Source organism: Erinaceus europaeus, chromosome 2 (genome assembly GCF_950295315.1).
Source record: "Erinaceus europaeus chromosome 2, mEriEur2.1, whole genome shotgun sequence".
Lineage (NCBI taxonomy): Eukaryota > Metazoa > Chordata > Mammalia > Eulipotyphla > Erinaceidae > Erinaceus > Erinaceus europaeus.
In genome coordinates this window covers 44,649,551-44,662,077 of record NC_080163.1, presented here as the reverse complement: position 1 = coordinate 44,662,077, position 12,527 = coordinate 44,649,551, and the positions used below count along the sequence as shown (strand labels likewise).

Here is a 12,527-nt window from a genome sequence, read left to right as displayed (position 1 = left end):
CAGTTCCTGGGGCCATTGTGCTGAGGTGTCTCACCCAAACTTTCCTGAGCCAGGAGAAAACTGCTCCCCCAAGCCCTGGGCACAGGGCCCTCCCCTGAAGAACCGTGTGTTCCCTTATTTATGAGGGGCAGGCTGGAACAGGCCCCTCAGGCAGGCCACAAAAGGTGCTGAGGAAAATGTGCGGCCGGGCAGAGGACCTAGCCGCCCAGATCTCGTCCTTGCTAGCAGAGAGCAGCTGAGGGAGGTGGAAGGGTGTCCCCACCAGGGGGGCAGGCCTGGGTCAGAGTGGCACCAGCCTGCCAGGAAGGTATGGTGGAGGAGGGGGGCTTTCAGCTGAAGCTAGACTGAGCAAACAGTGCCATGGCCCCCACTCCCCACCTGGGGGGTGGGGTAGGGCTCACGCCTGAAGTATCCCACACTCAGCTCTAGCCCCAGAGCTTCCTTTGTGAGTCTGGGACCTTCCCCAAAATGGACAAGATCAGCACAGGCTGGTAACTGACAACTTGCAGCCTGAAAGCTTCAGGTATTGTTTGTCTCCTTACCTCTTTCCAGGAAAGTCCTCAAAGGTAGTAGGAGAGGCACCCTGAGCTACTGGGTCTCTCTACACAGGTCACCTTCTGGTGGGTAGCCTCCTCCAGCCATGCTCAGCCTTCACCTCTGCAGACATTCTGAGCTTGGTTTCTCCTGGTCCTGCTGGCTGTACAATGTATAGGAGATATGTCTTTGAATTCAGCTCCCGGTGACAAAGGGACTGTAGCTCTGTGTCCCTTAGACCTTGACCCTTCGATTCTCAGGTGATCCCCTGCTCTGCCTGGGAATAGCTGGTGGTCCAAATGTAACAGTAGACTGGTCCTGGGGTGGCTGGGCTTAGCGACATCTAATTAGGCTGGAGCCAGGAAGGAGATGCTGCCACAGCCAGAGGGGCCTCCAGGGCTCTGCATAATGTCACTTGAGTTGACAGAAGAGGGTCTGAGGCAGACACCAGGCCAAGGAGATAAGCCATGAAAGGGGGCTGTATGGGGGCTGTCAGGCATTTGTCATTGCAGCATCAGTGAGGACATCTGGACATCTCCACAGCAACAGGACCTTTTCCTTCTCTCTTTTCCTGGAGCTGGGGTCTCGTGTGTGCCATTTCACTGCTCCCAGGCCACTTTTTCAGTCTGAAGGACAGAGAGACCACATCACCAGAGCTCCCTCCAGTGCCATGGCATCCCCTGTGGTAGCAAGGTTCAAACCTGGGCCATATACCTGGCAAGTCAGTCATCCTGCCTGATGAGCTCTCTCTCTGGCTCACAACAGGGCCTCCTGACAAGGCAGTCTCATCGAGCCTTGTGTAATTCCCACACATGGGATACGGATGTCTGGGAAGAGGATCCCACCCCACGTCCCAGCCTGGAGACAGCAGTGGAGCCCAGGAGATAGTACTCTAAGCACAGCCTGGATAGGGATGTGGGTCAGTTTGCTCTCAACCCCCCCCAGACACACACACACACACACACACACACTCACCGTACCACTGCACTGGCCTCTCTGCCCAACCCCCTGTCCTCCTGCTTCAGCCCCTGCCCCTGCCCCTGATCAGCTTCATGGCCATTTTATATCACTGGGTCCAAGGCAGCTCTGATATCTTGCCTCCTATTCTACTGCCCTCCCAACCCACTACACATATTCTGGATATTTGGTCTTTTTTATTGTTTTATTATTATTATTATTTACTCCCTTTTGTTGCCCTTGTTGTATTGTAGTTATTGTTGTTGTTATTGATGTCGTCATTGTTGGATAGGACAGAGAGAAATGGAGAGAGAAGACAGAGAGGGGGAGAGAAAGAGAGACACCTGCAGACCTGCTTCACCACTTGTAAAATGACTCCTCTGCAGGTGGGGAGCCGGGGGCTCTAACAGGAATCCTCACACCAGTCCTTGAGCTTTGCACCACATGCACTTAACCCACTGTGCTACCACCCAACTCCCAGAAATTTGGTCTTTTTAATTCTGGACTTAAAAAAGGAGGCTACATCACTTAAAGAAATTTTCATGCTACTTCTTGTTTTCCTCAGAGGCCTAGGTTGGGTTCCCTGAGTATCCTGAGCACAGGGAGACACACACAGATACAACAGAGCCGAGGCTTCCAGGAGCAGGTTCAGGAAGACTCTGGAAAGGACAGAGAGGTCTAGTAGGGCCTGTAGAAAAGCAGGAGCCAGAGCCAGGTGTCTTAGTCATCCCCAGCACTGGGATCCCTACCCAAGCCTGGCCCTGCAGAGCTCCCATAGAGGAACTGGCCAGTGTCAGTCTCACAAGAGTCTGTGAGTTGCTGGGAGGCTGGTTCCCCTGCCCCACCCCCCCCACCCCTAGCTCAAGCTCCTCATCCACTCCACCTTTTCCTTGTCATGTGTCCTCGACAAGCCAGGAGGAAGGCCCTGTAGGACTCCATTTCTCCATCTGCACTGCACCATAAGGATAGGGCCTTTCTGTTCCCTCAGGCACTCAAGAGGAAATCATTAAAATTCATCTGATGAATGAATGAGCAAATGAAGCAAAAGCCCTTTGGAGAGGCCACAGAGAATACCCATAGTGGCAGGGCTACTATGAAGGCAGGGGAGAACTGTGTGGGGACAGGGTGCCAGGCACAGTTCCAGTGTAGAAGTGCTTCTTCCCAAGGTCCCCGGGAGAACATCTACTGGGACAGACTGCCTGAGAGAAGGCTGAGGTAGCTGACAAGCCTGTACCAAGTCTGCCCTGGGGACTCGGGCACAGGGACACTGAAAGAGGAGGGATTCTCCTCCTGCCCCAGAAGAAACGCTTACAGAGAAAGCTCATCCCTGAGAAGGCTGGGGGACTCAAAGCTATGGAACATGTGTGTGCCCACCTGCCCACCCTGGTGCTGCTGGCAACCTGGGTTTCCTTTCAGCTCTCCTTGAGCCCAGACACAGGGACTTCACCCCATACAGTCATCGTGGCTTGGTAGGGACAAGTGGCCACTGGGCAGCCACAGCCAGGCAGGCCCTGGCTCATGCCTCTCCCCTTCTTGTCCTCTCCCAAACCAGAAAGAACTCACGACTACAGTTCAACAAGGTGAAGGTGGAAGACGCTGGGGAGTACGTTTGTGAGGCCGAGAACATCCTGGGCAAGGACACCGTCCGGGGCCGACTCCACGTCAACAGCGGTAGGTGGTCCCCCAGTGCAGGGAAGGGGTCTTGGCTGGGGGTTCAGAGGGTGGGTCTGTTGTCTCACCCACCCCAGAGGAGGCCCTGGTATGTCCAGTCTTGCACTTGACTCCCCTCCCTCTCACTGCAGTCCTATCAGACTCCAAGATCTGGGCCGATTCGGAGAAATGCAGTTAAAGCATAAATGTTTAGCTTTGTTATCTGGGTCTGGAAAAGCCGCCAGTTCTCATTTTAAATACCCTGAAAACTAAATATTTTGAAATAAAGATGTGGGGGTGGGGAAGGATATTTTTAGAAGGCAATTATGGGAGGCTGAGCCGCCTGGAGTGGGGTTCCAAGGAGAAGCAAGCGGGGGTGTGTACACGTTGACTGCCTGTTGCCTCACCAGGTGCCCCAATATAAGCTATGTCTCCATGGGGCAGGGGGTGAGAGATGGGGGTGAGCCATGGGCCCTCTGTTCAAGGATGGCAAGACCCTCTCTCACAGGGCATCCTGGCCTTTGGTGTTGGCAAGGTCAGAGCCTTAAGATCAGGGCCCCCAGGCATCCACAGCCTCCCCTCTCCACGGTGGCAACTCGGGCTTCAGCATGAAGGTCAGCTTGTACTGAGCTCTCTTCCCGACTTCCTGGAAATGTTCCAAAGATGCCTGTCCTCAGGCCGCATGTGCTTTCCTCTAGCGCCAGAACAGCAGCTCCTGCAGCTCTTTCTCCTCCTCCCCACACCCACAGACTGAGCATACCATTGAGCTACTGAATGACTAGCACTTGCTTCTCATCCTGCCCCATTAAGAATCTAATCTTGTGCCTGTCTTCACCTGCCTGTATGTACAGCAAATAAATTTCCAGAACTCCCTAAGCCCAGCATTGTCTAGAGATGACCTGGTACATTGTAACCTTAGGAACCTTGAAGAAAATTGGGCTCAGTTTCTATCTGTTCTGGACTGTGAGGGAATGAACCTCTGTTCTCCCAGCTCCTCTGACTCATCTATGCCCCTTGCTACCATATCTAATAGGTATGGTTCTGCTCTGTGTTCTTTCTGGATTTTTCTCACACCTGGCCCTGCCTTTCCAACATTAGCTCTTAGGCAGCACCAACTCAATTCTCATCTTTATTCACATGACCTAAGACACTTTCGTCATGCTCCCACCCTACTCTACCTCCCATCTCTCACCCATCGGGCCCAAATGATCTTCCCAACTCTCTCTCTGCAGTCAGTCCCTTCCTTTTTTATTTATTTGGTTGGGTTTTGCCAGAACACTGTTCAGCTCTGGCGTATGGTGGTGCTGGGGATTGAACTTGGGACCTTTGGTTCCTTAGGCATGAAAGTCTTTTGCAGAACAATTATGCTATCTCCCCAGCCCTTGCATCGCATTCTTATCCTTCCTTGTCTAACATCCATCTCAGGCAGCCATCCTCCCTGACCACACCAACCACCAAGTGTCATGTCCAACTCAGACCTCCATTCCTGGCCCACTCCCCTTTCCTGACTAACTGTGGCCTTGTGTGACTCTTGAGTTCCAGATCTTTCTTCAGACCTCATCCTGTGACTGAACTATCTCTGCATGTGTACCACCCCAGTGGAGTTTTGAGTCCAGGTGTGGGGGGGAGAGCAGGGGTGTGTCATTCTCCCTAGCAGTTACAGTAGCAGTGACTGTTAACTGTGTATTCTGCACTAGGCCCCAGGTATCCCTTGAGTGCTTACTCAAGGCCCAGAAAGATATTTATACATTACAAGACTCAGAGAGGGCAAATATTCTTCCCAATCCAGCAAGCCAGCAATAGAGCTAGACTGTGTGCAAGTGATGGTGAAGTTGGCATGCTCTGTAGGTCTAGATCAGGCCTGCTAACTACCTTGGCCTCAGGGCCCAGCACCAGACCTGGCTCATCACAGGCACTAGATCACAAATGCACATGAAAGAACGGGGGCTGGCAAGACAACATAATGGTTCTGCAAAAGACTCATGCCTGAGGCTTTGAGGTTCCAAGTTCAGTTCCCAGCACTACCAAAATCCAGAGATGAACAGTGCTCTGGTCTATCTATCTATGCCATTAAAATAAAATAATAAGATGCATTCATTTAAAACTAAATAAATAAATAAATAAATAAATAAATAAATAAATAAATAGAGAGGGGAAAGGACTAAGCACCTGCATCAAGGCCTTTACAACCAGGGTGTGATTATAGTGAGGGTACCTGAGCCCCTGCTCTTTCCATTCTCTCCCAAGCCCCCCTCCAAATGGAGTCCATCATCTGCTACCACTCTGGGCAGACTTTCTCAGACTTACCTTGGATTTGAGGCTTTCTGTGTTATTCAAGACCTTCTTGGTTAGAAATGACAAGACTCCAACTTTAAATTATTGGATTGTAGGGAAAGTCATGATGCATTTTTGCACTGAAAAATATAGGGACAAAATACATCATGACTTTTCCAATAGCCCAATACCTTGAGATTTGCTTCTTGGTTTATAAAATGGAGAAGCCCAGCAGTAGGCCTGGTCCTAGGTATGAGAGTCCAAGGACTCAGCCCAGGTCATCACCTGCTCTCCCCTGCTGTGAAATGGACTCCCATGCTTGAGGAATCAATGGGGAAGAGGAGTTCATGACTTCAGACAACTCTAGGATTATACCATAACAGCCCACTGCCCAAGGAGAAGAGATGGTTTTATCTTTGTACCCATTAATACAAACTCAAGGATGATTCGAATCACAAACACATGCACACACACACACATACACAGAGAGAGAGAGAGAGAGAGAGAGAGAGATTCTGTGCCCTGCTCTGTCCTCAGAGTAATGAGTGCCACCCTTGCAAGGTCTTTGCTTGAAAAGGGAGACTTGAGAGGCAGAGAATGGGGCCAGGGGGAGTTTCATGAGCAGTGGAGCTGTGCTGTAGTGTCTCTTCATTTTCTCCTCTCTCTCTCTCTCTCTCTCTTTCTCTCTCTCTCCCTCTCACCTTTAAAAAAATAATAATATGGGGGCCGGGTGGTGGTGCACCTGGTTAAGTTCACACACTACAGTGCACAAGGACCCAAGTTCAAGCCCCTGGTCCCCACCTGCAGGAGGAAATCTTCACGAGTGATGAAGCAGGGCTGCAGGTGCTCTCTGTCTCTCTCCCTCACTATCTCCCCTCCTCTCTCAATTTCTCTCTGTCTCTATCCAATCATAAATAAAAATTTAAAAAATTAAATAATATAATAATAATGTGTCCACTAGGAGTGTGGAATCTTAAAGGCATAGAGCCCCAGTAAAAATCCTGGTGACAAGAGAGAGGGAGAGAGAGAGAGAGATAAAGAATAAATGATAGCTCTGACAGAGCATCATGGGAGACACTTCCCTAGAAAGATACTGTCAGCAGAGGGAGGGGTGCTGCTACACAGAAAAGCACAGTAGTGCTCATACTCCTGCACAGACTTTAGGGGCTCCGGTTGGGGATAGTCATGAGACACCCTCTGACAGATAAGCATCAGCCCCTGCTCACACATCTGCCAACCCTCAGCATCCTAGTTAGGGGACCAAACAGTGTGGACAGGGCCATAGGTTTCTTCCCAGCAGGGCACCTGGCCTCTCACCTGGCAAGAGAGTGGAAAGGCAGAGCAGTGGGGAAAGTTCAGAAGACTCTTCTCATTCCAGCCTGCCATGTAGCCCTGGAAGAGCTATTCCTCATGGTCTTCTAGTCTGTAGCTTTACATCTGAGGCTACGCTGGATAGCCTGTAAGCCCCTCCCCTGTCTAATTCTGGGATCTGAGTTTGACGGTAAGAGTGACATCCTGTGTCCCTAATCACCAGTGCAGTACACATGTGCGCATGTGCACGTGTATGAAAACACACACACACACACACACACACACACACACACACACACATCTTTTTTGAGAAAGAGAGAGAGAGAGAGAGAGACCAGACCTTCTCGGCTCTGCTTTATTGTGGTGCTAGGTATTGAACCTTGAACCTCAAAGCCTCAGGTATGAAGGCCTTTTTGCATAACGATTATGCTGTCTCTCCAGCACACACACTTCTTATGAGGCCCTATTCAGTTCATGACAGTCAGTAGTCTGCTTGAAATGTGGGGAGTTGAGCAGAGCCACTTCAGGGGACAGGGTGGCCCTACTGGGGATGTTTTCCCTGGCTGAGATGCCCAAGCTCCTTGTTTACCTGTAGAGCTGAGAAGGCCTGCAGCTAGCCACACCCTGAGAAGGGGGTGGAGGGCGGGTAGCGGGCAGCCTTGCCTACCCCTCCTCTGACTCATCCCAAGGTGGGTTGACTTGGCCCGCCTGGGCCCCAGGGAAAGCAGGCCTGCAGAGGTAGGGCAGGCATGAGAGGGCCAGCAAGGAGCAGAGGGCAGCATGGGGGTCACCACTGTCACCCTTGAATGCGAGCTACTCCTGCCCTCGGTCAGAGCAGACCCTTCCCCTGTCATGACTCTGTCCACTGCCAGGAGGTAGTTTCCTGCTCTCCTGAGTTGGCTGGATGAGGAGGAATCAACCATAAGTTTGAGGCACTTCTAACTAAGCAGTCAGTTTGGTCCAACCCAGTTCTGGGCTAGACAATCAGCTGCCTCATCCCCAGGTGAAAGAGAACTTGGGAAGGTCCAGGAGTGACTGTACCAGTCCTCAGATATTAGTCTAGGCCCGGTTTTGCCCCAGAGGGTTTGGCCTGGGTGTTAAAGGTTAATAAAAGCCCTAGAGAGGCCTCACCTAAAACCATAAAATAAAATAAAATAAAATAAAATAAAATAAAATAAAATAAAATCTAGCTGTGTAATCACACATATACCTGTGCAAAAAGACTTGACTCAGCAAGACCTTGCTCTAAGCCACAACTGCAACTCCCTGCAAAGTCCCTCAAATGGCAGGAAGTTAGACCTGAGCTCTGAGTGTCTTCCCACTCTAATCCCTTGAAGAAGGGAATAGTACCCAAAAGCAAGGAGGAGGGAGACTCAGATGAAAAAAAGGGCAGTTGCTCGAGCCTTAAAAGAGAAAAATGTTGGTTTTCTCCCCAGCCAGAGAGTCAGGCACTGGCAACAGTAAGAGCACCTCCCAGTATAGGGTCCTGTCCTCCAGGGCTCACACGCACACACATACACTTCTTTTTAAAAAAAAAAATATTTATTGGGGAATTAATGTTTTACATTCAACAGTAAATACAATAGTTTGTACATGCATAACATTCCCCAGTTTCCCATATAACAATACAGCCCCCACTAGGTCCTCTGTCATCCTTTTTGGACCTGTATTCTCCCCACCCACCCACCCCAGAGTCTTTTACTTTGGTGTGATACGCCAATTCCATTTCAGGTTCTACTTGTGTTTTCTTTTCTGATCTTGTTTTTCAACTTCTGCCTGAGAGTGGGATCATCCCATATTCATCCTTCTGTTTCTGACTTATTTCACTTAACATGAATTTTTCAAGGTCCATCCAAGATCGGCTGAAAACAGTGAAGTCACCGTTTTTTACAGCTGAGTAGTATTCCATTGTGTATATATACCACAACTTGCTCGACCACTCATCTGTTGTTGGACACCTGGGTTGCTTCCAGGTTTTGGCTATTACAAATTGTGCTGCCAAGAACGTATGTGTACACAGATCTTTTTGGATGGATGTGTTGGGTTCCTTAGGATATATCACCAGGAGAGGAATTGCAGGATCATAGGGTAGGTCCATTTCTTAAAAAGCTTCTGCACAGCAAAAGAAACCACTACCCAAACCAAGAGACGCCTCACAGAATGGGAGAAGATCTTTACATGCCATACATCAGACAAGAGTTTAATAACCAACATATATAAAGAGCTTGCCAAACTCAACAACAAGACAACAAATAACCCCATCCAAAAATGGGGGAAGGACTTGGACAGAATATTCACCACAGAAGAGATCCAAAAGGCCGAGAAACACATGAAAAAATGCTCCAAGTCTCTGATTGTCAGAGAAATGCAAATAAAGACAACAATGAGATACCACTTAACTCCTTTGAGAATGTCATACATCAGAAAAGGTAACAGCAGCAAATGCTAGAGAGGGTGTGGGGTCATAGGAACCCTCCTGCACTGCTGGTGGGAATGTAAATTGGTCCAACCTCTGTGGAGAACAGCCTGGAGAACACATACACTTCTGATTGAAAAGGCTTCCTGGGTTTACCTTTCGCAGGCACTTTTTAAAGTTATTTTTATATATGATTTACATACCATAAAATCTGCCCTTTTTGGATTTGGTGTTTTTTTAGCACATTCACAAAGTTGTGAATATCTGTCACCACTAGTTCCAAAACATTTCCATCACCTCCAAAAGAAACTCATATCCATTATCACTCACTCCCCATTTTTCTCTCCCCTGAATCCTTGTCCCATTGAGTCATTCTCTACCACGGAGGGTTTGTCTATCCTGGATATTTCATAAACACTGAATTGTATAATATTATCTGTTCATGATTGAGTTCTTTCACTTTGCATATACTTTTTCCACGGTTCACCCCTGTTGTAACATGCATTTCTTTCCATGGCTGAATGGAATTCCCTTGTATGAATTAGATCATACTTTGTTTATTCATTGACCAGGTTATTGGGTCATTCAAATGTGTATCCATATTTTGGCCGTCATGAAGATTGCTGATGGGAACATTCATGTACAAGTTTTCATGAGCACTTATATTTTGAGTTCTCTTGGATTAGTAGCTAGGAGAGGGGTTGCTGGATCATATGGTCACTTTTGTTTAATTTCTTGAGAAGCTACAAGACTGTGCCCCAAAGTGGTTACTTCATTTTGTTTTCAATACTTGATTAATTTTATGTTAGTGAGAGAAAGATGCACACAGAGAGAGTGGCTGGAGGACTGCTCAGCTTCGGCTTTTGGTAGTGCTAGGGACTGAACCTGGGATCTAGGTAGGAGCTTCAAGCATAAGAGTCTTTTACAGAACTATTATGCTATCTCCCCAGCCCTGCTACTTCATTTTACATTTTCACTAGCAGTATGTGAGAGTTTCATATTTTCTCCACTCGCTATCATCATCTTTTCAATTATAGCCATACTCGTGGGAGAGAAGTGAGCTCTTACTGTGGATTTGATCTTCACTTCTTTAATGCATGCAGCAGGACACAAGGCACACGTGATTCCTGCCCAAATGGAGTTTACATTCTAGTGCAGGAACTAAGCTTTAAATAGCTAGTAATTGTGTGGTGAGTCATCTCATTGTGTTGGACTAAGTACTACAGGCACAAGTGCACAAAGCTAAGAGGAGAAAGAGTAGAGACTGGGCAACCCTGTGGAGACACTGATTCTCTGAAGCAGCTGGGTAGGAGAGCACCCAGCCTCTTAGAGACACTGAACTCTGCCAGTGTGGCCTGCATATCCCAAAACAGAGGCACAAAACTCAAGTGGGAGAGTCATCAAGTTAGACCTGGGGAGTTAATCCTGACTGTGGAAGGGAGCCATTGGAGAGTTTTGATCATGGAAGTGGTTGATCCAATTCACATACTTAAAGACAACTCTGTAGTTGGGAAGCATTAAGATTAGAGATAAAGAATAAAGGGGTAAGTGAGAACAGAAAGGTCAGTGAGGGGAGCTGCTTTGGTCATCCAGGAAAGACACAGTGGCTGGGGCCAAGTGATGGTGCATCTGGTTGAGCACATACACTACGATGCACAAGGACACCAGTTCAAGCCTGCATGGGGGACACTTCATGAGCAGCAAAGTTTGCAGATCTCTCTATGACACCCCACTTCTTCTCTCAATTTCCCTCTGTCCTATCAAATAAAATTTTTTTTAATGTGGCTACCAGGAGTGGTGGATTCATAGTGCCAGCACCAAGCCCCAGTGATAACCCTGGTGGCAAGAAAAAGAGAGAGAGAGAGAGAGAGAGAGATAAAGGAAGGAAGAAGAGAGAGAGAAAGAAGGAAAGAAAAGAAGGAAGGGAAGAAGGGAGGGAGGGACAGTAACCACCTGCACTGGTCAGGCAATGATGGCGAGCCCTGGGTAGGCCTGGGAAGGAGACAGAGAAGCAGCTATGGGGGACACAAGAGGCTGAGAAGTTGTCCTCTAGGCCTCTGGTTCCTGCTCGTCAGTCACTGAGATGGGAGGACCACCTGCTCTGATGCTCATGGCCTAGGTCTGAGCTGGTCCCTGCCGCATCAGAGGAAGCTTCAGTGCTGTGGCATATTTTCTTCTCTCCCTCTGTCTCTTTGTCTCTGTCTATCTGGACACACACACAAAAAAAAAAAAAAAAAACAGATGACTTGGAGCAGTGAAGTTCTGGCATCAACAAGAAGCAAACAAACAAAAACAAAAACACAACAACTATTGAGATGAACAAGCCCAGAGGAGCATGTAGCTGGGGCACAGGACTGGGTGCTGAGTCTGGGTGATGAGAAGTCATCCCAATGGAGAGATTGAGGGAACAGTCATACAGTCAAACTCTCCCACTTAGACTGATGATGGAGTGGAGACCTGTTGCCCAGGGAGCCCACCAGTGTTGATCCAACATGTTCAGGCTGGAAATCTTCTGGGTGTGAGGTTTCTCCACCAGCAGAGTCCAGCTCAGAGACATGAGAAGGCCCTGCCCTCACAGAAGAATGACTATGCTCAGAGGCACTTGCTTCTGAGGTAGAAAGGCCTGTAGTCAGTGACTACCACCACCAACCCACACACACATACACATACTTGGGGCCCAACAATTCCACTGCCTTCCCTTTCTTGCCATTTTTGGGTCCCAAACATAGTGCTTATGATGCCATGGTTCTAGCAGCCACACTGGGCCCCATCTGCCCTCAAGGTCATCTTATGCCTCCCACAGTCTCAGTGAGCACAGATGAATGTATGGACAGGCTAGAATGTGCCCCATCCTCATTTATGCCACCTCCACCCCCAACTCATCTAGCACTGCAGTGGGGATCAGACTGGGCTGAGATCTCTCTGGTTTAGCCAAGGTTCCCCTGAGGACCCAGACCTATATCCACATCGATCCATGTCATGTTTACTTCATCGCTTCTTTTTTTTTTAAACACTTTTATTACCTTTATTTATATATTTATTTGATAGAGACTATCAGAAATTGAGAGGGAAGGGGAGATAGAGAGGAAGAGAGACATCTATATCACCGCTTTACCACTAGCAAAGCTTTCCTGCAGGTGGGGACTAGGGGCTCAAACCTGGCTTGTGCATTGTTACATGTGCACTCAGTCAGGTTTACCACCACCTGGTCTCCATTCATCTGCTTCTGTCCAACCTTGGGTCTAGTATGTTCTCCATGATGCTCAGCCAGGTGTTAGGAACCCTGAAGCTCTGTCACGCTGCAACTCAGGCCTGGTATGTCTCTGCTATCTTTCCTCACCCCTGCTAGGCATGTCACCCAGAGCTGAGTCCTCCCAGCAGTGAG

The 12,527-nt window shown here is 48.6% G+C and overlaps 2 protein-coding genes across 3 annotated transcripts in view; both read left to right on the top strand.

The window, feature by feature from the left end:
* Positions 1-12,527, top strand: part of PFDN1 (prefoldin subunit 1) — a 964,801-nt gene that overhangs the window by 535,814 nt on the left and 416,460 nt on the right. The window lies entirely within an intron of this gene.
* The window catches only part of NRG2 (neuregulin 2), a 236,332-nt gene that overhangs the window by 203,072 nt on the left and 20,733 nt on the right, over positions 1-12,527 (top strand). Inside the window, exon 3 of the mRNA XM_060179230.1 lies at positions 3,044-3,162. Coding sequence (XP_060035213.1) covers positions 3,044-3,162 — 119 coding nt within the window. The remainder of the gene's footprint in view (positions 1-3,043; positions 3,163-12,527) is intronic.